We start from the raw sequence: 12,883 nt of genomic DNA, 5'->3' as shown, positions 1-12,883 counted from the left end.
AATAACTTTTAATGACCTTGTGTGTGGTTGCAGTAAATCCCTTTTTACCACCCACGCAGTCACAGCAAAAGCGTGCTCAACTTCCTCCGAAGAGGTTGTTTTTTAGGGTGTCACTAGTGCTAATTAGATGTCTTTGGTGTATACTGGTGTCGTTAGTGGCCATGAAATCTTTGTTGGCTAATGACTACGGTGCCGTGATTTGGAGGACGAGGCGGAGAGTAAATGGCAGTAGAGGGATAACCGTCAGCCAGACCCCTGGTGTCCACAGCATCAGAGAGGTAATTGAGCTGTTTGTTTGTGTATGCCGAGCTTTCATTTAACGAGGGTCCCATATGGGCCATGGAGGGCCAGAGGGCAGCAGGCTTCTCCTTCCCCTCCCTCTCCACCTCCCTTCCGTCCAACACTTAGCCACATGACTGACTCAGGTAACACACAGTGAATTGTATGTAATTGAACACGTCCACTAAGACCCCCCCCCCCCTCCACACACACACACACACACTTTTTGTCACAAGGTCAGGCCATGCGTTTGGAATGTGAGGCAGAGGTTCAACAGTAAGTGTGAAAGCCTGACTCATAAGCTCTCTCACAAGGTTTCGGGCAGTTGTCGGGTTGGCGATAAACGAGTCAGGGGGGCCTGGGACCCGCAGCATGTGGTCCGCACGTTGCGTGGGGGGGGGGGGGGGGGGGCGGTAGTAATGCCCTAGCTATTCACAGCGACATGCCAGCGTGTTTATTTATACATCATGACCTCCCATAAGTCACACATCTGGAGCTCCCGCTGTACAGGCGGAGGCCGCCGCCGCCGACTTGCACAATGCCATACCGCGCGTGCCAAACAAGCGGCAAAGGCTAAGTTCAGCTTGGCCCATAGCTTAGCTTGCTCCGAGTTGCCCTCGTAAAAATCGCCTTGCTGTCATGCCTGTGTCTGGACTCTGTCACTCAGTCCCCGATGCGTCCCAGTGTGGAATAAAGACATCAGTGTCAGACCCACGTGGCCCTCTAAATAAAGTGTCTGGTGGTTAAAGCCATTGCAAGCCTGACTGGGGTTCTGCGGCTGCCATTTCTATATTGACTGCTACCGGTGCTCAAACTATTCCGTCCTAACTGCAACAGATTCTTAGCACATGAGATATGTTCTCTGTTCCCTCCCAGCAATTAAACATCATACAAACTTCAAAGTGTCTTTCAAGACGTGTTTTGAAAATTGCCCCTGTTTTGTTTTGGGGGATTTTCGCCTTCCTTTGATTTTGGCTGTCGCAACATACAAATAAACAGGCACGACCAGGTGTTGTGGCCCTCGCTATCCTGCCTGTTTCCCCTCTATTTATAAGGACAGCTGAGTTGGAGAACGGTTTTAAAGGCCTTCCAGGCATTTGATGACCTGCTGTGAAGTCTCTGCCTAGGTCTTGTGTTACAGCTGGCCGTAACCCGAGGCTGGGTGTCCGTTTTAAAAGTAAATTCCACTTAACATGCCGTGTCCCTTTCCAACACGAGCGAGGCTTAGCTTTGCGTCTCCTTTATATAGCGCATTCCATGTCTGTTTGTGCATGGGGTGGGAGGGTGGCCTACAGACGGAAGGAGGGGGGGGGGGGCTCCACAGACCTGAGTGCCAGAACCAGCCTTTGAGGTTTTCCATTCCTACTTTGCTGTCCCTTAATACAAGTAGTTCTATTGATCTCCCTAAAAGCCTGCTCTATTTTAACTGGGATGTCGATGTTAACCCCCCCCCCCCCCCCCTCCCCAAACACACACACACGCACACCTCACCTCGATGGCTAAACTGACTACTGTCTTGGGAGAGAAGGCAGATTCTGTAAAGGGCTATGTATGTCTCCAGAAACAGTAGCCCTGTGTGAGTGAGCCTCGCCACTGAAAGGCCAGAGGTCAGTGTGAGGGCCACCCTCCAAGCACCCTCCGTGCGATCACTCTGTGGGGGTAGTTGTCTTGCATTGGTGCCTGTGTGTACGTGCGTGTGTGCCTGGATGCTTAGCGGACACTTCCAAACACACACACACACACACCCTGTCAGGTCAGAAGTTTTTTTTGAGGCGGCGTTCTACAAGGGGTGATTCATGCAACTTAACGTTGTTGTGCGGCTGGGTAAAAAAAAAAAAATGCTTTGCATTTTTCCTCTCATTAAAAGCAGGCCCTGCTTGGCAGAGCGTACCATAGGCGACCACGCAGTTAACTTTGCTGTCAAACGGGCCTTTTACATTATAAAAAGTCCTCTCTGTGTTTCCTTTTCCACTGCGGAGGAAATACCTCTTGGGTTTTTCTTTATTTCTCTCTCTCTCTCTCTCTCTCCCTTCCTTTTTTTTCTAAACAAGGAGGAAGGGGGGGTCACATTTCTTTTTTTTTTTTTATCGCTGAATTATTTAACATCCTTGGATGGAGGGCTAAAAGTCAAAGCAAAACAGCCTTAAATGTAGAAATGTAACTTTTTTTTCTCCCTTTTCTCTCTCCTCGCCCGGAGTCTATGATGACTCACTCGGAGCTCACATTGTTCGGGGTCGGAGGGGAAAAAAAAAAAAGAAAGTTGAGCAAGACTTGTATTGAACATCGCTTTAAGCCACTTTCCTCTAACAAGCCGCAGAGAGGGTGGGCTGCGACTGGCGGAGATGCCTCCCTGCTCCCCCGAGGGAGGCGAAGGGCACGCCAGGCCCAGCAGGCCGATGCACGCTAGCGCCGCGAGAGTCCCTGCTGCACACGTCCGCGCTTCCATCCACCCGCGAGTATTGGCAACTGCTCTGAGACTCGGACACGGATGGATGGATGAGAAGGGATGACGCTCTCAGTAGGATTGCACGGGGCTAATGTAAATTTAGGACAAGTCTGTGAGGAGCTGTTGTTGTAGCATCTGACACAGGCATAGGGAAAAAAGAGGGAAACAAAAAAAAATATATATATATATATATATATATGTGTGTTTGTGTATATATTGTATGTGTGTATATGTGTATATATACATATTTTTTCTGTTACCAGTGCTATCTGGCAGATGGTGGTGTGTGGTGTTGAATATGGAGGCCACATTGCAGTTTTTACAGGTCTATGGATTGCTCACTTTCTTCCGTTCAGAACAATATGTTCTTGTGGTTAGCATTCCTACAATACGATCCTCAAAAAAAACAAAGAACGCAGATGGCTCCTCTAGGCATGGATGGAGATAGACCCACAATAGGGGTTATATAGGGTCTTAGATATTTTTAGAATAATATTGAATGCACAGAAGGAGGATTTCAGTAGTGTCTGAGGCGAGAAGTCGAGAGCATTTAACAAATCTCACAGAGAGGAGTGATGTCTTCCATAGTCTCCATGTAAAATGAAAGCCCAGTTAATGGTGTGGAGCTGCCAGTGAGAGGCCTCAGGCTAGTGAGATGAGACTTAATGGCCATCTCTCTCTCTCTCTCTCTCTCTCTCTCTCTCTCTCTCTCTCTCTCTCTCTCTCTCTCTCTCTCTCTCTGTCTCCATCCTCTTCCGCACAACTGTCTTTTTCTCTACACATTCTCTCTACCTCTCTCTCTCTCTCTCTCTCTCTCTCTCTCTCTCTCTCTCTCTCTCTCTCTCTCTCTCTCTCCATCCTCTTCCGCACACTGTCTTCTTCTCTACACATTCTCTCTACCTATCTCTCTCTCTCTCTCTCTATCTTGCCCCCTCTTATCTGCTAGTCTCGGTGCCAGCTGGGAGAGGCATGGCACTCCGATCTCTATCTGCTCCGCACGTAATAAAGAACATGGGCCCCCGATTCCTCCGGAAGATTACCCGCGCCTTATCTCCCCCTCACATTTTCACATTAAAGAGCAAGGGGGGGGATGGGGTACGGCCCATGCCCCTTTTGCTCCTAGCCCCCAGACAAGACAAGCCAAGCGCACCCGTGCTGTGCTTACCGTGCTGTGCTTCGCGGGTGCCGGCCGCGGCCAAATTTACCTTCTCCCCCATCAACCTCCACAAGCTCCTCTTCCTCCCTGCGGCGCTCCGGGGCATTCTGGTGCTTCGAGCCGCGGCTAGGAGGCCGAGGCATCACAGCCTGCTGTCTGACCTGTTCAGATAATATTATCTCCCGCTGGCTGGTTTCTGCTCAGCGCCACGTTGCACAGCATCTCAGAAATGTAAATAACGTTGACGTGTGTTTGCAGCCTGCATTCGAAAACAAGTCGGGCGAGTCAAATGGAAAGTAATGCGAGATAATGCCTTAATTTCCTCTGTTAGCGCTCGGTTCTTAATGTTGTCGTGCTCTTTTTTTTCTGACAGTCACTTTGGGGTTATCTCACTGAAATATGCAGCGGATTTCGATGCTCAGGTTGGCTTAACTGGCACTGATAGGCTATCCCCGATCCCTAATTCAGACTGAATTTAGCTTGTTATCTGATCCGTGTGTCTGTGACTGCAACGTTTCCTGTCCTATCCTGATAATATTTTCCTCCAGATATATTTATTTATTTATTCATTCATTTATTTATTTATTTATTCACTCTCTCCTACCCTCTTTCACTCAATCTCTCCTCCCTTTTTTTCCCCTTTGCCTTCTTATACCCTTCGTCTTCCCCAGGTTTTAAATTTTCATTTGTCACCCTCTCTCGCCCTCCAGGTTGCGAAATAGGTCTGGGCAACTTCTGTGAAATATGTCATGTCCTTTTCCCTCATCTCTCCTTATCTCGTTATTCCTGGCCGCGCGCTGGCCCCAGGAGGCGGCCGCCACGTTGATTTGTGACCCTCCGCCCCCCCCTTCACTATCTTTCTCTCCCTCCCTCCCTCCCTCCCTCTCTCTCTCTCTCCTTGGCTCTAATGTGATGTGTGCCTCTGCCCTTCTGCGGCTGATGAAACGGCGCCCTGCGTTCTCCCGATAGACTGCTAATTTGTATACTAAACTGACAGGCAGCCATGATAAGAGTTAGCAACTGCTCATAATCAGTGAACACAGAGAGGGGGAAGGAGGGAGGGAGAGAGAGAGAGAGAGAGGAGAAAATCACAGAGATGGGAATGATTTTTTTTTTCTTTCATGAAGGAAAAAGGAGAGAGATATGCAAGCGGCATCCAAGCATCCACCAGAACGGAGAGCGATATTTTACATTCAAAGAGTCGGCTCGCGGCAGCAAGCTCTCCTCGGCTTTTTGCATGTGCTTCGCCGTTGTTGCCAAGGGAAGAAAGATGGGTGGCGCGAGGAAGTGAAAACCATGCTCCCCATTCGCCCGCGATGTCTGGCAGCAAAAGATGGCGATCGCAGCGACATACAGAGACGTGTGGGGAGGATTTCATTTTGCACGGTCACCCCACAGAATTCATTATCATCTTAATGATGCTTTAGGTGCAGCTGAATATCTAATGTGCGAGAGTTGACAGTTTGTGTGGGAGATTGCCTAGGTCTCCTATGGCTTTTGGGAGGGGGGAGGTCGGGGGGGCTGGAACCATGGTACTGTGGTATCGTCAGCCCAAACTTGTTCTGACTGGGGGCGTGTGGCACGAGGGCCCCCCGATAGCTTGCTTGCATGTGGTGAGGAAACAGTGAAAAAAAAAAAATGTGCTGCAGCTTATGATAAATGACCACAAAGGAGGTCATTAAGTTTCTGGAGCAGGAGGCGCTAAAGAAGGACAAACGCCGAGAAGATAATTAATTTGGAGTCCCTGTTGCAGGCCATTTATGCATGGCTGAGCACATTTGCACAGTAGCCTACCCATCTCAAGACATATTTTTACCCCCACTTGTCTTGCCCGCACCCACACAAGACATTTAGGGCAGGAGGTCCAGACGAGAGCGCAAACGCACTTTAGAAGCTTGAGTGGGTGCTGACGGAGATATTTATCAAAGCGCTGTCTGGCCTGACATGATTGTTACATAAATGGCAGAGAAAATATGGCCTTGTGGCTTTGGACAAAGTCCCAGCTGTTAATAGAAGGAGGCTGAAGGGGGTGTGTGAGGGAGGAGAAATGAGGAGTGTGTGTGAGGGGTGGGGGGTGGATGGTTGCATGTGAAGTGGCGGAGGAGGAGCAGGAACGGGTGACGGAGGTGACAGTGATGAAGCACCAACCCGAGCTGCAAATTAACACGAGCAAGGCCCAGGAGGGAAGGGAAGAGATGGAGAGAGCGAGAGACGGAGGGAGGGAGGGAGGGAGAGAGGGAGGGAGAGAGGCACGGGTGGGAATGGTTAGCCTGCCAGCGTAATTGAGAGCTGGTGTTTCTGAGTCAGGGTGCCCTCCTCATATGCCGCCCTCCATGGCACTCAGGGTGATGAATGGCACCACCTGGCCGGGCTGCGATGTGCCACGGCACGTCGTGCCAACCGACCGAGCCCGTCCGCCCCCTCAGCCCATCCTCCCGCTGCCACCGCATGCAGCTACCACCGCCAGGCGATGGCACCCTTGTTTGGCTCTGCCTACGCAGGTCGGCAGGGGATTGGAGCGCAGAGGAAACAGAGAGTAGTGTGTGGGCTGAGTGTCGCTGTTACATACGCAAGCCACGTTGGAGGTTACGGAGATTCATTACTGCCGGAGAACTGCTAGATACATTCAAACACTTCAGTTGGGTCAGTGACAAAGAGAGCGTTTTGACAGTTATTGAGAGCCGTGTTTATTTCTGGCCTTGCCTAGCCCAATCTGTAATCAACACGCTCTCATGCATTTTGGTCTGTTTGTTCCTCTTATGAGTCCTCGACTGGTGTTATTTATTTGAACAGCAACCGTGTCTCTCAAGCAGGGCTTTAAGTCTGCTGTTGTTGAGTGTTAGCAAGGAGTCCTTGTTTTGTATATACTTGATGTAGCTATGCAGTGGCTCATTCCAGGCGCCATTGCTAGCATGGGTTTGGCTCTCGGTAATGTGCAGCCAGCAAAGGCAGAAGGAGGGAGATCAAAAGGTAAATGCAGGTGTGGGATTGTTTGATATACCGTGCTGTAAAATTGGTCTCTCAGCAGTATTTACAGAATGAGGTTAATTGAAGTGGGGGGTAATTGCTGACCTCCATGTCTGTTGTGAAATCTCATCCTTAACTGATCAATGCCTTTCATAAATTTGTTGCGGAAAGGTCATTGGGCTGATTAGATTCCCGCTGTAATGGTTCCTGCCTCCACGCGTACTGAGATACTGCGAGGAAAGCATTTAGTTGCTTTTTTGCTGTACAGGGAAAGGATGTGATAAATGCACAGGCTTGCTGCCATTTTAATATTGTGGAGTAAATTAAGTTGACATTTGAAATGCTCCCACATTTTCACTTTTTTTTTCTTTCCTGTGTTCAGTCATCAGGGTTGAATAACAAATATAAATATCGCAGTGAATGCTGAGTGAGGGTGTTTTTTTTTGTTTTTTTTCTCTCAGCACACTATATGAGGCTGTGCTATCAGGAGATTTATCCATCCAATAAGTCACTCGTGTCTGGGGAAGTTGTGAGACTTCTTAAAACAAACACCAGCGTAATTTGTAATTAGGCATTCCCTTAAATCCTGGACTTTATGGTGGTGAGTGTGGATCTTGGGGGAGTTAGCACTCTGTTGGTGGGATCTGACCCCCTTCTCCCATACACACACACACACACACACACACACACACACACACACACACACACACACACACACACAGGACCAAACTCCCCGCCTCATGACCTCATAAGGAAGCAGTAGGATTTCACAGCTGCTGTAAGCGGGCCACAACTGAGGCCCATGACCTCCTTGTTGCTTTTCTTCTCCCCTCTCTCTTTTTCGCTGCCCTTTTCTTTTATCACTACTTCTTTCTCTCCCTTCCCTTGCTCTTTTTTTCCAAGTCGCGCTCTCTCTCTCTCTCTCTCTCTCTCTCTCTCTCTCTCTCTCTCTCTCTCTCTCTCTCTCTCTCTCTCTCTCTCTCTCTTTCCTCAGGGAGTCCTTGTGTGGCTCAGAGGAAGCTGAATCATAAAGCATAGCTAATGAATAGAATGGGGAAGGAAAGCTGAGGCCTGTTGACGGCTCTCTGGAGAGAGGGCCCGGCCGTCCAGCCCCAGGCTCAAATAGCAGACGGCCCCAAAGGTCAGGCTTCCTGCGGCCCAGTCCAAGGGCTTTTGGCCCCAGCAATGTGGCTTGAATTTCCTTTCGTTTTGAAATGGTTATATTTCCCTCCTTCCTTTGGAAAACCTGGCCTTTGGTCTCTTTTTTTTTTTTTATTTCCTCCCCTCGCCTCCCTCGTTCCCCGGCTGTTTGCTCTGCTTTTTTTTTTTAATTACCATCGGGGCTGCCTTCACGAAGGAAGTGTGAAGAATTTGTTACATATGACCTTAACCCAGCAACCCACTGTTGCGAATCCAGAGAAGATATGTCATCTGAAGACAGATTTTCTGCCCTGCGTGTGGCTAGGTTAATTTCACATACCGGCCCTTTCATTTCAGTGGATTTTCAAAGGTCTGGGTGAGTGCATAATGCTTCCAGGTCCCATCCCCTATTTTTAATCTTAAGAATGAAATTGCCAGCTTTGTTTACACTGTTGGCTTGTGCAGTACCCATGCTAAATATTTTAATGAAAACCAAGGGATCTATCTGAAGAGCAACAAGATTTTTTCTCCCTCCCTTTGGAATTTGGGTCTCAGTGTTGTACGTTATTAAGATGCTGCAAATGGTGTAACAAACGCAATATCTCTAATGTGCATTAGAGTCTCTACTTTTCTTTGAGATAGACCCCCCCCCCCCCCACACACACACACACACACCCCACACTCTTTCTTCAGAGTACTATTGTTGGCCAAGTCAATAGCACAAAAAATCAAGGGGCCCATACTTTAAACTTTGGGTCATAAAATGTAAATTGTTCAATAAAAAATGGTGCAGGGAAGAGAGCACAGCACGAAGGTCTGCAGTTCTGTTCTGGAAAAAAAGTGAGTCCCTGAACATGCCGAAATATAGCTCTGAACTAGAACACCTTAATGGAGCTCAATTCTCAAGTTAGTGCCCTCCTTTAAAATAATGACACTTTTTAGCCTGTTCTCAGAGGAGGTCTGGCCAGCTGCACCAGCCGGAGACAAGATGAGCCCATAGTGAAGAAGTGGGCTGCATAGACACTGGCCTCTAACAGTCTTTGGCTAAGCATGCCAAAGAAGGGGATTGAAAGGATCTTAAAAAAGAAAGTGGATAGTAATCGGGGGGGGGGGGGGGGGGGTGTTGAAGGGGATTGGGTGCCATCAGAATCACTCAAGAGTCTGAAGTTGGTGCCAAGGAAGGCCATCTGTATTCCCAATGTCTTTGTGTGCCTTGCGTGAGTCCACAGCCTTGCTTTACATATGCTTTTTCCAGTGCCGTTTGAAAGTCACAATAATGGCCACGTGAAGATGTCGGTCCAATGGCTAAAACATATGTTCACCTCATCTGCCTTTGTATGCAGTGTGCGTATATAGACTGCCGTCGTATGATAATTGGGATGTTTGATGTTGGCGTTATCTTCTCCAGCGTATGAGCTAGCTGCCTCCTCTTGCACAGTGCACAATGTGTTGTCTGAGCTTGATTTATGAGGTTGGTTGCTGTGTTTAAGAAAAAAATGAGTGTCTTGCTGGTGGATGTGTATTTATGTAAACGTATGGTGTGTGTTTTTCTTTTTCAAGCGGCTCGCCAGAACTTACACATACACGTGAGGGAAAGGGGAGGAAAAAATGGCCCAAATGTTTAGTCTAGACGTCTCGGCTGTCAGTTTTGTGGGGATCCTTTCCTCGAAGCCGTTTGTCTGCAGCCAGGCGGCCCACACTTGTGCGTTTCACACCCAGCTGTAATGAAATGCTTGATTCCATTACAAATATCTCCCCAAGAGAGAGAATGAGCCAATCGTGTCCAAGGCAATAGCCTGCAATATTTTGTTGCTCTCAAATGTACGAACACTGTTTACCAGCCTGGTGCCGATACAATGACAATTTTAGCACTTTCGTGACTAGTAGTTTGCATTAATACAGGCCCTACATGATTCTCAAATGTGATTGTTTTATTCTGTTTGGAAACAACAGCACCATTGTGCATAAGGTCTAGGTCTTTTGTATTGTTTTTGGAGCCAGAGAAGGAATGCCTGGAGCCTATGCCCACACATCCACTGGGCTTCCAAAGGGCCTGTGGGTCATTAGCGGCTCTCTCGTCTGCCTCCTGACAGCTCCGCTCTGCTCCCTCGTCTCCAGCTCACCGCCTTGCCTCCTCTGCTCCAGGAGGCTGTCGGGTGGCACAACAGTGCCCCCCAATGTCACGTCTGCTTCCTCTGGAAGGCTGGGAGACAGCAGGTCTGGCTGTGAGCAGGATGGTTGGTTGGACCTGGGTGTGTATGTGTGTGTGTGTGGGGGGGGGGGGGGGGTGTGGACAGGAGCTGCTGCTTTTGTGAGGTGAGACTCTGAGGTACACGGCAGCCCTTCTGAAAATCTTATGATACAGGGATGGGCTCAGCCCGGCTCCTGAATACACCATGAGTGGCCGTCTGGCCGTGCGGATTTCCACCTCAGCTGTGAAGCATGGGCTGGATGAAATGGCGGTGCTAGTGGAAGGTGTCTGAATAAATGTATAATCTTTGTCGACTTGGTAGAGCTGTCGGTCTCCTCTTCCTCTCAGCCTGTCTTTGTGTCTCCTCTTTATCTGTAGTTCCTTTCATTAATATGTTATGTCCTCTGTTTCTGCAGGCTTCTGATGTAGGATCAGAGAAACTTTTCTCACCGACTGCAGCTAAAGGTAAGGATGTGGATCACATATTTATTTATTTTCTTCATTCACTTTCTAATTACATGTGCATCAGCACCAGTGGCTCCTGTAACTCTTCCTTGACCACTTCCTTTATTGTTATCACATTGATAACATTGACCAAATGTGTACTTGTGATCCTAAGAAAATACTGACATATACCAATATTCACATATTTAATCTATCCTCAACATTTAACATCATTTAACATTATTATTATTGGAATACATTTCAACAATAAACAATAATACAAAACAATAAACAAAATACTTCAACAATGTAAACGAAAACATAACAATGTCTTGGCTGTAAAGGGATAAAACAAAGGAGCATGTATCTTAAATGCTGCTTTGTTGCTACTGGTTTTGATGCATGTGCTCTTGAGCTTCCCCTACCTCCACTGCTGCAATGTTTGATACTTCCGAGCTGAAATAACCGGAGGCTATCTAGTGCATAGCTCCCTGATGCTCCCTCCGCTGTGCTCCATACATGGGGCGGGGGAGGCTGTTTCCACGACCATACAAGCCAAAGGTATTACCCTTCCCACCGTCTGGTTCATTAAGGCTATCCCCCTCTCTCTTGCTCTCTAAAGCCCAGAGCCACATGCTTCCTGCACGGCAGCCACAAATGGGGAATTCACCCCAGGCCATACCAGCTCCCTGACAGCAGGCTTGACGCTAATGGCAGGCAGGGACGGGGTCTTAACCTCTCTCTCTCTCACACACACACACACACACACACACACACACACACACACACTCACTCAGCGTTAAAGCTCAGGTCAGGGTTATTGGCTGGGGAGGGCTGCTGCACCTGTACGCCAGGCTCCCTTTAGACACTGTGTGTCTAAATGAGAGGACTAGTGATGGGGGTGTTGGGGTTGTAACAGGGAGAAGTGTGTGTGTGTGTGTGTTTGGGGGGGGGGGTACGTCCCGCGATGAAAGGCAGCAGACCGCAGTGACTGTACCCCCTGGGCACATGCCTGGCCCATTAATAGATGCAGCACAAGGACTATTTATTTAAAGTGGGGAGCAGTTTTCTGAGCAGGAGACTTGTCTGCCGGCCAGCATGGAAATAGTAGGATCTGGTATGCCCTTGTGAGAGAGGGGGGGGGGGGGGGGGTGCAGGGGTAAAAACAACAATGAAAAGCTTTCTAGTCAAAGCCCTTGTCATTTCCCCAGCAACTGTAATTCTTGGAAGCGAGGCTTAGGTTTATATTAGATCTCAGACATGGTGTGTTTTATTTGCCCTGGATGCTTACACATGTTGTTTGTCTGGCTAAGTGAGAATGCTGTATCGCCGATTCCTTAGAAGGCTTTGTGTGACGCTCCCTGTGAGGATGGGGGCGGGTGGGCGGGGGGGGGAGGGTATAGTTAAGGGGTGAGGTAACAGACCAAAGAGATAAAGTTGAGCCCAGGGCTGCAGAGTGATGATCTTGTGTTTTCAAAGACCATCCAGACGCAATATCATATTCACTTTCCTTCACTTGCCTGGATCACAGCTTTTGTTAAAAGCATTGTTTATTATTTATCTATTGTGAATTACCCCATCCCTACCTCATGCACACACTTACACACTTATCAACTCTATGAGTGAGTGTGTGTGTGTGTGTGGGGGGGGGGGGGTTGGAGTGGGTATGTCAGTGGGCGAAGGAATCATCCGAAAATCCTGCTAATGTGGCCAACCCGTACACACAAGGCTCAGGGATTAGGCTCAGAGAATTACATCCAGGCAATCCCATCAGCATCCTTTGCCTGTTTTTCACAGGGATCACCAGGCTAGTGTTGAAGAACTGCTTGGGGGGGGGGGGGCTGCAGATTAGGATTAGAGCGAGAGATTGTGGGAGGTGGAGAGAGAGGGGGATGAGGGGAAAGGAAAAGCCAGAGACAGGTCTCTTAGGATAAGGTGATTTGGTGACGAGCTGAGATTGTATTATCATGCTAGCCGTTCCAAATGGTTGACGTGGGCTCCATTGTGGCCTTGGACACTACAGGCTGTGTTTTGCCTGTTTCAATTCTTCTTCCCGTCATTCTTCCCCATGGCTCTCTCTCTCTCTCTCCCCACTGTGTTATTGAATGTGTGCTAAGCGGGTTTGTCTGTGGAATGCCGCGGTGCCCTGGGCTGCTTTTCCTTCTTTTTTACGGGCCCAGCGTATGCGTCCCATTACCCGTCTGCTAGTGGATTCCTCCGGGACCAATCTAAATCCCAGCGATTTTCGGAGCCTCAGATG

At 48.7% G+C, this 12,883-nt stretch overlaps 1 protein-coding gene across 10 annotated transcripts in view; it reads left to right on the top strand.

Annotated features, from left to right (window-relative positions):
• fbrsl1 (fibrosin-like 1) overlaps positions 1–12,883 on the top strand; it is a 235,266-nt gene that overhangs the window by 191,051 nt on the left and 31,332 nt on the right. For all 10 annotated transcript variants that reach the window (XM_042100135.1, XM_042100138.1, XM_042100139.1 and 7 more), the window contains one exon: positions 10,596–10,644. In XM_042100135.1, the coding sequence (XP_041956069.1) occupies positions 10,596–10,644 (49 nt within the window). The remainder of the gene's footprint in view (positions 1–10,595; positions 10,645–12,883) is intronic.

The sequence above is a fragment of the Alosa sapidissima genome, chromosome 8, assembly GCF_018492685.1.
Source record: "Alosa sapidissima isolate fAloSap1 chromosome 8, fAloSap1.pri, whole genome shotgun sequence".
Taxonomy (NCBI): Eukaryota; Metazoa; Chordata; class Actinopteri; order Clupeiformes; family Clupeidae; genus Alosa; species Alosa sapidissima.
The sequence above is the reverse complement of the archived record's forward strand: the minus strand, read 5'-3'. Positions and strand labels throughout refer to the sequence as shown.